This window comes from Pseudopipra pipra, chromosome 9, assembly GCF_036250125.1.
Source record: "Pseudopipra pipra isolate bDixPip1 chromosome 9, bDixPip1.hap1, whole genome shotgun sequence".
NCBI lineage: Eukaryota > Metazoa > Chordata > Aves > Passeriformes > Pipridae > Pseudopipra > Pseudopipra pipra.
Window position 1 is genome coordinate 8904630 of NC_087557.1, and position 15646 is coordinate 8920275.

General features: G+C 39.9%; 1 protein-coding gene across 3 annotated transcripts in view; it reads left to right on the forward strand.

The window, feature by feature from the left end:
* Positions 1-15646, forward strand: part of CRB1 (crumbs cell polarity complex component 1) — a 115446-nt gene that overhangs the window by 96025 nt on the left and 3775 nt on the right. Inside the window, exon 12 of one of the 3 annotated variants that reach the window (XM_064664449.1) lies at positions 7236-11990. The exons of 1 other annotated variant lie outside the window; for it this stretch is intronic. In XM_064664449.1, coding sequence (XP_064520519.1) covers positions 7236-7364 — 129 coding nt within the window. In that variant the 3' untranslated portion in view covers positions 7365-11990. Of the gene's footprint in view, positions 1-7153; positions 11991-15646 lie in introns of those variants that run through there. One more of the 3 variants, XM_064664448.1, reaches the window with a different exon arrangement.

Here is a 15646-nt window from a genome sequence, read left to right on the forward strand (position 1 = left end):
AATCTAATGTGGGGAGGAGGAGGTCTGGGTATGCCAATCTGACTGGAAGATCAAGACTAACGTGAACAAACCCCATGTTTAACCAAAGTCCACTTTACAATTTAGTTGCAACACTTCAGAGAGCTCCGTCTCCAATCTCCAATTTCTTGCTCCACTATAATTAGAACAAACTTCCTCATTAACTTCTGTAGTGTCACAACAGTGCAGCTTCATGTGCCAGGAGGGAGGCTGTCAGAATTTCTTAATGAGGTACGTTCCTTGCAAGCCCAGCTAAATCCTACACTTCAATCATCTCCATCTTCATTTTCTCACAGAATACCAGAGATGTAATTCTTCCTTGATAGCAAAGATTGCATTTTTCTGATGTATAACTGGTCAAGCCAGATGATCAATTTATCATTATAGCAGCTAACATGAATTCTCTCTCCACTTTTGCTTTGATTTCAAGAACTGTCAGAAAACTAAAAGTTGACATTTTCCAGGAAGAAATCAATTAAAACTGTCATGTGTCAACTAAGATAAACTATTCAAACTACATTTTATAAAAAATATATATACTACATAGAGGTCATTGTGAATGTAATTTCTTCAGAGACATTTTAAGAAAATATTCAGACAATAATCCAACAGATAATGGAAAAATAAAAAAAATAAATTACTTACAATCTTTCTTCTTTAAGGTGAGCTGCCTATATGTATTATACTGTGGATATTCTGCATACATCAGAAGTTTTTTCTTCAGCAATATCCATAGGGGTACATACAGGACTTGGGGTCTCATTCAGGCCCTCCACCAATGGGACTGTATTTTCCTGCAGATATCAGGAAAACAACTCAGACGTTGATGGTAGAAACAGCAATGGTAATAATGGAATTTCAAGATGATCTACAACTCTTTATGTCATACAGAGAGATTTTTCAGAGGACTGCAGTGGTAGGTGAGGGACAACAAGGATAGCCTCCTCTTAGTGAACATGGTGTCAGGGAGAAGTTCCTAAGATGTGGAGGAAAAAAGCAGTCATGCTTGCCTTGGGGTGTTACTTTGCATACAGAAGGCACCACAGCCAATATGTGGCAACTATAGGCCATCCTGAACTGGACCTGAAGTCTTCCTAGGTCTGTTTTTAACTCTTGCTTTCTGCTTATCAATTTCTGAGAATTCACTTTTCTAACCAGATAATCCTGAAACTTGTTAAGCACCAGGTTTGGAATACAGCATATATTGCACCTTTCAGAAATTCCTTTCTTCACACATGGGGACAAGAAGAATGTCTCTGTGCAACGCAACTGCCACTTTTGAAGCCCACAAGATGAACTGGAGATTTGTGAGGTGTGTAGAAGGAAAAGCAGTGGTGGTCTCACTGTGACAAACAGTAGGAAATCAGCTAAGGTGCACTAAGTGCTGCTTCCTTTGTTGCCACATGTACCAAAGTAGAAAGCAGTAAACTATTCAAGTACCTGAAAAATAACTGTGTATAGACACACTCAAAGATCAGTGCCCACATGGGCAACAACACGAAGTAGGAAACCAGGGTAAACCATTAAAGGATAAAGCAGTTAAAGGAAATAGGTGACGTGTATAAAATCTTTAAAACAGTTTGCCATTTCCAGTGGCCTGTGCAGTGTTTAGATCAGCTGGACATGAATCTGTTCTCCTTAAATTAGTCCAAAATGGATTATAAGTTCAACTCAACAGCCCAACATACAGGTCAACACAGCTCTTGGGACCTAGCGGCCGGTGTTTAGGACAAGCAGAGCAGCTATCTCTTATAAATGATGTGAGGGAGAGGAACAGGTGATGACTTGTGAAGATGAAAAAAGAAAATCACAGAAAAAGGGAGCTCATGTGCCACTCAATTTTTATTAGAACAAAGTCAATCTATAGATTTATGGCCACTTTACTGCTGTTGAAAATAAACTGTTGTCTCAGAGGTTGGGGTTATCAGTGCATCTCATAATAGCAGATTTGTATATGACTGACTAGATTTCTTCTTGAACTACCCAGATTCGTATATGAATTCAGCCTTTAACAGAAAAAAATTCTGATAAGAATGGCAGTAAATCCTCTATGAAATAAACTCAGCACATCTATGGGCTTTTTAATCAAGTAAATGACTTTTCTTTGGCTGCTCACTATTACCCCTATACGCCCCCAAACCTTTCAAAGAAATTCTGACATGGATTAGGACCACTCAAGCCAATCAGCCCTCATTACTATAGCAAATGGTTTTGATTTGGGGGCAGTAAATCTGGATGGCATGGATCAGATGTTCTTATCGGGAATGAAGTGATAACCTTGTGAATGGTGTCAGGACTCAGGATCCTGAGACTTTCCCAGCGAAAGCTCCGGTGCTCAAGAGCAGCTGCAGAATTCCCAGAAAGCCCTGCACATGGCAGAGAAGGGAATTCTCCAGGGTTTGACAATCCGTGTATTTTAAATCTTGTGTTGATGTCTCTGTCTGGCGAGGAATCCAGAATGAGGCACAGTCCTATGCGAGTGCTGAAATGAAAGCTGGCTAATTCTTTATGCCCAGCAACAGAGGAATGCTGTTGCTTTCAGAGCACGTCGTGCCTTTCACATCCCAAAGACACATCCAAACCACACTTTCCCACGCAAAGCTCGTGCCCACGCAGCAGCGTCCCAAAGAAGAACACCCTGTTTCTCTCACACCTGCAGGGATTTCTCCACCAGCACCACAGCTCGCTCTTCTCTCTCCCTGATCTGGCTCAGCCTTGGTGTCTCTGGCCTTGCTTCTCATCCCTGTAATGACACAAGGAAGGATTAGATCAGCTAAGTCACGCTGAGGTAAAACTCACCGGGGGAAGAGGCCCTGTGCATTTGGCTGGCTTCCTCTCTGTGCAATTCCACTTGCCTTTGACACTTGGCACACATGGAAACGTTCATATATAGCAAATCCCTAATGTTCCCTCTTATAAAATGACCATTTCAGGGACAGCTTGTTTAAAGATAAGCATACATATACTGGATTGATAAATGCCTCTGAGCTTTGACTTGTGAACTGGGCCTTCCTTATCCAAACTGTTCATCTACAAAGCAGATCAAGGAACCAAAGTGGAACAATAAATCTGTTTCAATAACCAAATGAAAAGCAAAACCCAGTCCTACAAAGGAGTTTCACTCTATCCAAGGATTTATTTTCTCTAATCTAAATATTTTAAATAATTTTAATATAATAATTAGAATAACCCTAATAATCAACTTTGAAATGAAACTGCCAGTGAAAAGCCAAAGGACTTGACTCCAAAAAAAGACAGATTTTTTTCCCGCATTTCTTCCTGTCTTTGCAGATGAAACTGTTCACTACATGAAAACTAAATTCAGTAATATTTTTTCTTTCCTTTTTTTTTTAATTTTGCCAAAATACATTTGTCTTGCTCTAGCTGACATTCAAAGACATATAAATAGAGCATGCTACATAAAATAACTTAGTGAGAAGCAGATAGATCTTTTAGTGTCAGCAGACTTCATTTTGCTGGTATTACCATGGGACATGACATCATCTTGCCATCAGCATCCATTACCACTAAGGATACAGCTTTTACTGACAGCTCCTCTATATTAGGGGCAGGGGAACTTTCACAACTGCTCTGTCACCAATTACCTTTTAAACAGGCTCATAAGATAATTCAGGTTGGAAGAGCCCTCAGGAGTTCTCACAGTCCAGCCTCCTGCTCAAAGTGTAATAACAATCTCTAAGGTATTGCCCAGTTAGTTAATTAACCCTCCTTCATTTACCCTACATATATTTAATTATTCATAAGCAGTGCTGAAGTTACATTCAGAAATAGCTGTGATCACCATGTGGTATTTATTAGCAAGAATTCTTTCTGAAAGGCTATCAGCAGTCTTGTGGGGTTTTGTTTCTGTTTTGTTTTGGGGTTTTTTGTTTGTTTGTTTTGGGGTTTGTTTTTTTTTGTTTGGTTGGGTTTTTTTGTGCTGACACAAAATAGTTTGTCTTGTTCTGTTCTTTCCTTTCCTGGGCTTTCCCCTTCTGCTTTTGTATCTCTAGGCCACAGAACATCTCTGGTGTGGGTCTCAGCCACAGCTTTGTGATAAAGACACCAAAAAATTGTATCTTGCCATGTACCAACCAGTCAGTTCAATAACCAGATCTTAACTAGTTCATGTCAGGAAGGGAATAGCAGCCTATGTGATCCAAGGGGGGAAGCAACAGGCAAGGACTTACCAGAAAAGCCTGAAAGAGTGATATGGGACCTTTAATTTCAAACTGCATTTTCAAAGCCCGGTCCCTACCATTATTCAAAGTAAATGGTAGGGTCAGTGACAGAAACCCCTTTGTCCACTGTCTCAGCAGTTCCTAAAAATGTTCCTAAAAATGCTGCTCAATCCTTTTCTTTTTGGGATCACCTGTTACAATCTAGTCTATCATGATCAACAAATATGCAATGAACAGACTCTGAGATGACGGGGGACAGAGCTTTTCAGATTTTTTTTTTCCAGATCAGCCAGCTGATTTTCCAAATTAATTTAACTGTTCAGCCATTAATTACTAAAGAAGCAGTTGATTTTGATGGGACCAGACTGCAGAGCCTTCTGGCAACTCTTGTTAGCAGTTCAGGGCAACTGCTAAGGGGGCCACCTATATTGTAAACTTCAGCAGTGAGCTGTGGGCTGATAAACCAGGGGACAGCACTTGCATGGTGGAGGGGTTTTGATCAATAGAATCTACCTAAAAAGATGAAGAAAGGACCCTTTTTTTCATATTTAAAAATTACAAGCAACATAAACACAGAAATAAAGTTAGTTTATGTCCTTGCTCATGGTAAAAACCCCAGCTGTATAGATATCAATCAGTGGAGTAACTTCTTTTACATAGTGGCTCAGGATGGGTAAGGTTTCTGTTATGAATAACTATTGCAAAATGAAAAAAAGCCTTGTTATGATGATTTTAAATTGAGAATGAGGTTTAGATATGTGACTGCATTTTAACCAGTTACAGGCCTTTTTTCCTCTCCAATTCTTTGCATAAAACTTTTAGAAATCAAATTATTTTGAAGGCTATCATAAATGAAAACATCTCCATAGATACAGACATGCTTACAACAGGAATGTAAAGAGCATGGACTGGAAAACAGAGGAATAAGTTCAGACATTTCACGTACCAGAGACAAGGCAATACCATCCAGTTGCCTATGGTACTGAATTTCTTTCACAAATGTTCTGTTCAACCCTAGGATAGAGTTAACTTCGACTATCTCAGTCCTCAGTTTCCCAGACCAGACAATGAAAATCTAAGACAGCTTCTGAGAACAAAAAATTGCATTAAAAATTTGCAGCATCTCTGAGAGAAGAGGAACAAGGGTCATAGCTTAACAGAGTACAGAGCAAAACTATGATCTCAAATATATCTGTAACACCATCCAAAGACAAAATTACCATCCCAATCCAATACTACTTAATGGACCAACATGTCTTATGCCACCTTGTTTTACAGTTGGATTCATGTGGCCTGTCACCTGCACTTAGATTATTTCTATTGGGAAAAATTTTTTTTAAATAACAGGGACCATATATTTAGCTATCAAGGACAGAGGAAAACATCCTAGTCGATCATATATCCCCTAGAGAGAATCCCTGAGCCAAACTTGCTTTTACTATTACAGTGGGACCTTTTACATCAGTGTGGAGTTGGAGAGAGTTAAAAAGATGAAGAACTGTTTTAATGTTTTCCCTCTGGCACTGTTGATCCCCTGCAAAGGCAGGAGTCCAAGTGATGTACACACACCAGCAGCAGCCACTTTCCAGTGCACCCATCGCTGAATGCAGGATCGTCGTCGTTCTCTGGACTGTAACTGCCCTTCCTTAGAAATGACAAGTAAGCAGGTCACTAAAATACCCTGTAGTATGGAGCATCTAACTGGGAAACGGGCTTTGACCTGCTGTTTCCCATTTCTAAATATTTTGGGATTTGAAAGTTCAGCCTGAAGCACACATTCATCTCGGGCAGTTCAGCTGTCACTCATAATACAAATCAAAAGATGACAGATGGCAGAATCTGCCCAGAAGTTCAATTCCTGCTGGGGTCACTCTGTCCATAGTGACCACTTTTCCACACTAACCACATCACTTTTTTGGTTCACCTCACCACAAGCATTTTTTACACATGCAAGCATATACATAGATGTGTATAAAACGTTCATGTACCAACTATAAAGTTTCTCTGGTCTAAAGCTTTTCAACTGATAGATTTGTTTATGTGCACTGTGCCTTCTGACATTATTACCTTTCCCACTGCCATGTAAAAACTCAAAAAAAAAAAATTTTTAAAAAATCAGAGCATCCTTACATTCATCCTGTATTGTGCTGCTTGTGTTTCTGTAGATGAAGCTATGAAGCCTCTATGTGGAAGAAGAGCTGGATGAATATTTTAAAACATATTTGTGTAAATGTACTGATTAATTTCTCATGCAATAGATTTTAGCTGTGCTCCCATGCAGCCTTTTTACATATATCATGCAAACAAGCTGATAGAAAAGTTTACTGGCAGGAATGCCTGTAGAAATAATACATTTTACAAAAATATTTATGAAAGCAAATTTTCTACATATAATCTATACATATAAATATAAGTATATATAATCTATACATATAAGTGTGTATATATATATATGTTTGGGGTTTTTTCACATAAAATTGACTCCTCCAGCATGAGAAATACAAATGTGGCTGAATATATATCCAGTCAAATTAGCTCATGTTTAACTTGCAGTAGCAAAGACCAGCAAGAACATGTTCACAACCAAAACAGGAATAATGTATTATTATTTAAGTGAATAAACAAATAATTGCTGAATTACTACTATAGTCTGCAGACATATTAACTTACAAGTTATTTTCAAGGTAAGGAAGCTGTCAAAAGAAATGGGTCACTGCATGAAATTCATCCAGCTCTGCCTTGAATACTAAACATCCAGCACCACGTGTATATCTTTCTGGAGCCCAAAGAACAAAATCTGGAGGGGCTAATGCACTTCTCTACTGCTTCAGCAGTAGCTTCTCTGTGCAGAGCCCTGCCCATAGAGTGTTTTTTCTTTTCCTTCCACGGTAGCTCAAGTGTGTCTCAGTATTCTCTTGACGGAAATTATATTGCAATTATTTCAATCCTTCCAGTTGACAACTGACTTGATCTCGAACATATTCACCTCCATTGGCTCAGTAACGCTGGCCTTGTTATTGATCCTCTTCTTGGCAGTTGTGGTTTCAGTCATCGCTGCCAATAAACGGGCGACTCAAGGGACCTACAGCCCCAGCCGGCAGGAAAAGGAGGGATCCCGGGTGGAGATGTGGAACATGGTGCAGCCACCGCCAATGGAAAGACTGATTTAGAAGACAGCAAAAGCGCTCCTCCATCCTGGAAGATGGCTGAAATGGGACAGTGTACATATGTTAGATATATTAATTTTCATTCTGATATCAGGAATGCTCGTTATAAATATTACGATGACTTTGGGCTTTCAGTGTTTTCCTTTTAAGTTCAACAACACGAAAATTCTTTTAGCATTTAAGTGACCAATGACATTTATCATTGCTTTGGACCAACCCGTCCAAGGACAATTTTTATTTGCACTAGCAGCTCCAGCCTCGATAATCAGCAGTAGGCATTACAGACAGTAATGGCTCCTGGGATACATGTAAGTGCCTGTCTTGGACACAACACAGATAACAGCTCCTCGTTTGTGCTATTCTCTGACTGCCTAGGAATCGCTGTTGCAGAAGGTGATGCAGACAAATCAACCAAGCCTGTACAATAAAGACACTGTAATTCTGTTATCAAAGGGTTTAGTACTAGAGCCGTGTCTCAGCATATCTACTTTCATCTGTTAATCAGGGATTAAAAGGAAGTTGTGCGAAAACTCTCCAAAATAAATGCTTCAAATTTAATTTTCTTTCCTCCAGTTCTTTCACTTTATCTGCCATCCCTCCACCTTCTACCGAAATGAAGGTGAAATGAATTCCAGTTTCCACAAAAGCACATATTTCTCTGAGTATAAATGACTGTATCCTAAAAAATCCAGTAGGCACAACCCAACCTCTTAGGAACATGGAATCTAAACATCCTAAACAAATTGTGGACATCCACACTACTGCCTTTTTCCCATTACAATATTACCTGATGGTTCCTTTTAGAAAATTATTGCTTCTCACATTGCAAACATACACTGACTGCCAAAAAGCATGCTCAGAAACATTTCCCAAAGCTCATGGAAAAGAGCAGGAAAGAGACAGAAGTGGCCTACAGGTAAAACACTGGCTTGAAAATAATTACAACAAAGTTGGTGCCTCTCCTGATGCTCAGACTTCTCATATGATCATGGGAAAATAAATTTTTATGTCTCAATTTTCCTCTTTTAAAAGAGATAATCCCATTTAACTACCTCATAAACCTCAGCAGCACAAGGGTTCCTTTGTTGAAAAAGAAACAAACGTATAAAATGTAATGGAGAAGCTTGTAAGCTTGTAATGGGATAGACATTTACATAGATGTAATATAAATTACATTGACACAAAAGGTAATGAAATAGACATTTGATGCAAAGGAATCTTGTAATGAAATAGACATTTGAAAATGTAGGTTAATGGTTGGACTCAATCGTCTTAGAAGCGTTTTCCAGCATTAAAAACTGTACCAAAAATACGTGCCAAAACCACACCCAAGTTAAAGGGGTTTTTGGAATGTAGGGACAAATTTTAGCCATAACTCGTGCAGGTTATTTTCAGACGTAGTCAAGAAATTAATGTATAAACATTGTTTCCACACAAACTGAACCCACAATAAAGAGGCAACAGAGTGGAAGGTCCATGATGGCATTTCCTTCTTCCTGCACTTCAGCTTATGTGTTCTCGCAGTTGTGAAACATCCCAGACAGACACATCAAACCCCAGATGATTATTCCAGGAGTTGCATAATAGAGTATGCACATTCAGTACCCAAGAATTTAACTCATCTTTTTAATTAATGATCAACTCATAATTAATTTTGAATGAGCCCCTTAAGGGATTACTGAAGATCAATGCCATTCACATTTATTTTTGTATTAGATGAATAGCAGTAACTATGATAGTAAGCACACTCAGGATTTTTTGCAGTCCTCACCAATATCTTTCAAAACAAGGGCCTACAGAAAATGTGAGTAGATGGTTGGATTCAAGCTGAGTTAGAAGCACAAAATGTAGTCACAGCGAAAATGCACAACAGCTTTTATTCCAGCCCAATTTACAGCTTTACTACTGAAGCTTATTATATTAAATGCAATTGTCATTGTACAGCTGCAGTCTAAATTCAGAGAGTTCAAATGACAACTAAGACTGGAAAAATAAGTTACTAAAATTATGATAAGAGACAGCAGAAATTCAGGGTAGATTTTTTCAAAACATAGCTTCACGTAATTATGAATGCAGTAGATTTAACTGAAACTTTAGATTTAACCCAGCTTTTGCCCTATGAGACACTGAGGCATAATAAAGAATAACAAAGTTAGTTAGGTGTGATCATTTCTAGAAAGATACATAAACATTGGGAAAAAAGGATGAAATTAACTCAAAGAGTGTACAGTTTGAAGCAGAAGACACCAACTAAAAGAGAGAGCAAAGAACAGTGTGTGAGGATGAGAGACCACAAGCGAATCAGGAGTGATTACTGTGGACTCAAACACACAGCTTTTGCCTCACACAAAAAAGCTGTGAGAGACCCAAAGGCAAGGCCAACTCTGCCTACAAAGTGGCCAAGTGGGCAGAGACACAGGAAGCTGTGACAACCTGAGGGCAAGCAGTGGGTGAGTAAAGAGGAGATGGGGAGCGCTTGGGGACAGCAAGCTCTGAACATCAGGGCAAATCTAGAATTAGGCACAAGCAGCAAAAGCAGCATTGAACTAGTAAATTGGATACAAAGACAATGCTTCCACACACCTGCTTTATGTTCTTGGTATTTTGGTCAATAAGCTTAAAGGAGAAATAGAATTGATAGAGATCTCAGGGAATAGCAGAGATGAAAAAAGAAAACCAGAAATTAAGCAATATCTGAAATAGCAGTAAAATGGTTATAATAAAGATGTGACTTTGAAGTTTGCCCTTCTTTGAACTGGATGACATCAGCAGGTCCCTTCCAGGCTAAATTATTATGTGATTCAAAGGAAAAGGACAAAAGAGAGAAGGCAGCTGAAGATGGATGCAGTCTGAATGGAACTTGAAGGAAAGCATTATTCTTCACAGGGAAAGATAGAGCAAGAATAAGGGAGTAGATGGAGAGTAAATCTGTTCTTCTCGATGGTTTGACTTTCTGGATGAAGTTTTGGAGACAGTAGAAAAACACTCTGTACAAAGGTAGTAAAATACTCCAGGAAGTGTTGCTGCAGAGAGAATCTATAGGGCTGAGCAAGATACTGAGGAGCGTGTACAGAGTAAGGAAAAGGCAGAGAAGATGAAAGCCTGAAGACTTTTTATACAGACCAAAGAGAGTTCTGGAGGAATGTGATCCTAGAGAATTAAAAAGACACCCATAAAAGCACAAAAAAGGGAAAAATCTCACAGTGAAATACGAGTGTGGTTTGTAGAAGGTAAGTCAAGGAGACAGAAGGCAGGGGGAAAACCTTTAAACTAAGATTAGAGTAAGTTGTGATTGCTGTCAGTCTCAGAGGAGAGGAAGCGATAAAAATAAGAGTGGTGGAAATTCATAGCAAAATGAGAGAAGAAAAGGAAATCAAAGTGAATGGCACTTGAGGGAGGTGGAGGCAAACGCTGGATTGCAGCAAAGGTGAAGCTGGACTTTCACAGCAGTGAGACCACAGGAAGGGGAGGGAGGATGACGGTGAGTTAGGAATGAGAATTGCCTACCGAAGCAGATCTGTGTAAGATTACTTAGAGGGAGCATGTTTTACTTCAAATAGGGATTAAAATGTGAAATATTCAAAACTCTATTTATGATCTTATACGAAACAAACAGGAAAAGGCCCAGAAGGCAACAAACGTCAGTTCCGAATACACTTTCTGAAAAGCTGAATTAATGAAGCAACATCCAAAGGCAGCAGGGAGGTAGATGCTGCAGCTGGAAATGCTCAATGGCAGCCTGGAGAAGCACAAAAGTCCCAAAGCTGTCGCCACATGAACATGCTATAGCAACCATGAAATGCATGGTTAGGAAGACTGACCCTTCCGGGCCATATCTCAGCCAGGGAACAACAGTTAAAACAGGTGAGAATACATTGTAAAGAATGTCTTATACCATCTTTGATGAAATTCAACCCACAGATTAAAACCAATATAGCAGATGTCAAACTATTTTCTGCTTCTTAGCCCAGGAGTATAATAAAATGTGTATAGAAGCACAGACATTCAGGGAGGAGCAATAACATCTAGGAGTTGTGGAGAGCATTTGTGCTGCTATAAGGAAAAAAATAGTGAAATTGGCTTCTGGTTCCCCCAAAAGCACTGATAATCTCCAATAATGTGGAGGTATCTCTATATAATATATTTAAAATATTTCAAAATTACATTTGTTTAATCTACTTGACTCAAAAGCTTCAAGTTAAATAAATTATTCATGATCACTTGCAACTTATCCCTTAAAGAAAAAAATGCTCATTATACTCCCAAACTTTACACATTTAAACTCTCTCTTCGTGTCTAATAGCCTTACAAAGAAAGACAGGGTGCTATGTTAGAGCACACAATCTGCTCTGCACCAAACCCCTCAAGATACTCAGAAGCAGGGGAAGGATGAAACTTATCTCCCTTTCATGGTCCACTCCCTTTTCACTTGGAAAAAGGTGGCAATCAGCCTGTGAAACAGTGAGCATTACCTTGCATTATGTGCCTTCACCATTTTATGTAAAGTTAACTGTCCCTTCTCTATATGTATATAGTATTTTTATAGTTTAGATGCTGTATTCGTATCACTATTTTGCTGTGTAGAGGATCAAAATGACCAACAAATAAAGATTATATCAAGCCACATGCAGCTTGTGTTTTTTTTTTGCTTTGTGGGATTATTTCATTATGCAATTACAAAGGAAATTATCCCCAGGCCAGAACAGTATTTACAGTTTAAAAAGTCAAATTTGCATTTGGGATCAAGTGATCAAGAAACATTTTCCATGCTTTGTGCCGTGGTCAGAGCTGCCAGCCTCAGCACTGCAATGTGCACCATCCACTGTCTGCATCCACACTGACCATCTACTAAGGTGGCACAAATCAATAGAGCTTCATGGAACTAATTTATACAAGCTGAGAAGCAGATGCTCTGTTTTTGAAATTACTGCTGTCTTTCCAACACTGTGGACACAGTGCAGGCAGAAAAATGGCGGAGCTGAAACAATTTTCTCCACTTAATATGTCCCATTTTTATGAGGGGTTTTCTGCTCACTTCAAAAGTGACTTTTCTCTGTCACTTTTCAATAAAGATCAACCACCTCAGACACCACGAGTCCTACTGCCCCAAAGGCATCAGGTAGTAGCCACTGGAAGGGTCCCCTCAGACCAGTTCAGTTACCCTGGTGCTTGCAGTTGCATTGCAAGCTCCTCTGCAGCCTGGTTGCCGTGACCACAGCCCAGGACACTTCCAAGTAAGACACTCCCCAAGCCTCCAAAATTCATGCCTCCAGGCCCTGGAGGAAGTGAGAAAGCATCTGGCTCATCAAGCTTTCAGGTCAATGAGAAGCTAAGCCATTGTCTACATCTGTAAGTCTGGCTAGTGACTATTGTTCAAACAGGTGCTAATTAATAATAAACATCACCTAAATTACAGTATTAAATAAAAAACATAGTAAATACAACTTTTTTAAATGGCCATAATACATGCAGTCCTGCAGCAGAAAGCTTGTGTCCAGATAAGAGACAGCAAAGTCTTTTTCCCAGGCCAAAATTTCTCTACTGTGTTTTATTTAACATAAGCCCCAAGTCTCACTGAAGGACAACCCTTACATGTGTAATGTCACATAACATCAGGAATCACAGATCAGAGGACTTTGGCCAAGTTCCTTTTCCTGTGCTATTCAATCACCTCTCAGCTAAAGAAAACTGACACTTCTGAAAATAATTCAAAAAAAGAGCATCAGATTAGGCATTGTAACTCAATAAAGTTGAACAGCGAATAGCTGACAACACTTGAATTTTGCCTATTGCAAAATGTCACAGTTGAATGAATGGATGGGGCTTTCATGCCCCACTGAAGCATGCACAGGCTTCAAACTACTGGCATGTGTCAAGATGCAGCAAAACCTAACATTTATAAAAGATACATCTGGTGTGCATTTACTGGGAGCAGAGTGAGGTCTTGTTTAAATTGCACACATGAATCTAATGTGGAGAGCGGGTGATACCCTGTGCCTCACAGTAAAAGCATGTTTTAACCTAAACTCCTCCATCTATAATGCATGTCATGAGGTGTGAAGACCTCTTGCACAGTGAAAAGCCAGAGCATAAATTATGAATCAAGGCACAGGTGGAGTCCTGAAGGCCAGGCGGAGTTCTCAGTTCAGTGGTGATTTTTCTGGGTTTATGTTCTTTCAAATGATACTTATTAGACAAAAATGTATTGGAGATTTTATACTGCAGCCAATTAGAGCAACTTTATTGTATTCTGACTTTATTTCACAAAAGTTGCTTTTAATTGCTGTTTTTATCAGGCCATTATTTTTCTTTCCTCAAAATCATTTGACAAAGCAATTACATTCACCAGCAATTCACCTAACATTGTCAAACACCAGCAAGGCAGACCTATCCAAACCATGGCTTTAAATCATCTTTTTTGATCAGAGCAAAACTACACTGGCCTTCATCTGGTTCCATGCGCTTCATGGTACTGTTTGAAGCACACCATTTTCCTCAGCTCAATATTGTGTGTGACCTTTTGGATTTCACCTGTAGTTCCAGCAAAAGTGCAATTTCCACTGGCATGTATTGTAATAACCAGCGCTGACAAAAATGTGTGTTTCCAATTTAAACCCACTTAGTTTCACTTGGCACCTGCGCTGAACCTGCTTGGCAGCAGAAATTCAGGAGGAGCGACAGCAGCAGAGCAGGCTCTGCCCAGCAACCCTAACTCGATGTGACCGCTCGGGCTGCCAGCCCTTGTCACCTGCAGGAGCAGCCCCTGCACTGCAGCATGTTTGCAACGCCCAAGCAGTCACAGTCCGAGGCAGCCTCAGGTTACGTGGCTGCTTTCTGTCCCACAAAATAAACAACTAAATGTCTTCCATGCAGCTAGCACAAGGCTAACAGAATTTCAGGTGTTGTTACCCTGAAGTGATTTCACAATCTTTAGGCAGACTAGAAAAGTGTAAGTCTGAAGGGAAGATGAGTGGAATGTTTCCATGTATTTTTTCTACGAGGGCAAAACAGCTTAAAGAAGTAAATGCAGCTTTAGCTGCTTCCAGCCACCTCCTCAGTCTCTTCAAGCAGGGAGAGGATACCCACATAACAAGCTGTGGGCATACAGAGTGACGGGGCATCCTGCCTGCACTGCAGCCACTTCAGGACCAGCCAGAAGCCCAGGCGTTATTTCAGAGGAAAAAGCACAAGGCTTTCCTCTCCAGCTGCCTGCAGCACCACTGTGGGAACACTGCTTCATGCTTTGGCTGCAATGACCAAGAAACATCCACAAAAGGAGAAACCTCGATCCCAGTGACAAAGCAGGAAAAAAAAAGCAAACCAGAAGACCATGCAGGTGCTCTGCTCTTCTCCCTCTGTCTCTGGCAATGCCTCCTCATGTGTCAGTGGCTGCAGCTCTTCCAGAGATTTAAATATTCCCTTGGGCATACCAATATGTCAAGTGTGGGTTGTTTAAAGCAAATCAGCAGGGTGACACTTTCCTTCTGAAGTGTATAAAACTGCAATGTCCAGTTGAACAAGCCCAGTGCCAAGCATTTTCTTTTAGAGGGATCTGTGGCAGGATCATAGACAACTGTGTTAAACCTGACTCCAGGGACAAGGAGGCTACAGCAGGTTTTTGCATGAGAAATGACTTCAACGGAGAAGATGCAAATCTGCCTTTTGGGGTGGCCCAGTGCTGGCACAAGTGATTAAACCAGTCCCAGAGAAGATTATTCTAGTTCAAAACCATGGCTAACAGTGACCACTGGCCAGAAAAACATGTGCCTGCACTCAAGACCTGCACAGACTGGATTAGCCTGTTTGTCACTCAGTCCTGGGATATACTTCTTTTGTGTAACCTGCCTGAGACACAGAAATCACTTCTCAATTTTTCTGACACTGGGGAGAAAAGAAGGGGAAAAAACCAATTACACAAGTACTGGTCTGTTGACATTTAAAATGAGACAATGACGAGTATAAAAAAAAAGTTAAAAAAAAATCCTAGGCCAGCAACCCAAAGGACCAAAGACAAACCACAAAATAGGATGCAATTAATTAGGCTGAAATGCCAACAATGTTCAGTATATCGTTCAAAGTATCCGCAGTGTCAGACCGCTACCATGACCCCCAGTACGAATATGCCAAGGGGAAATGTAGAATAAGACTGAATCACATAAGTTAAATACAAATATTTTAAAATGACATTTTAATTTCTACCTCACCATTTTAACATTTTCCAAATCGTTAAATAAGCATGTCACCTATTCTCAGAGCAGGCCAAATGTCAGATGTTTGTAT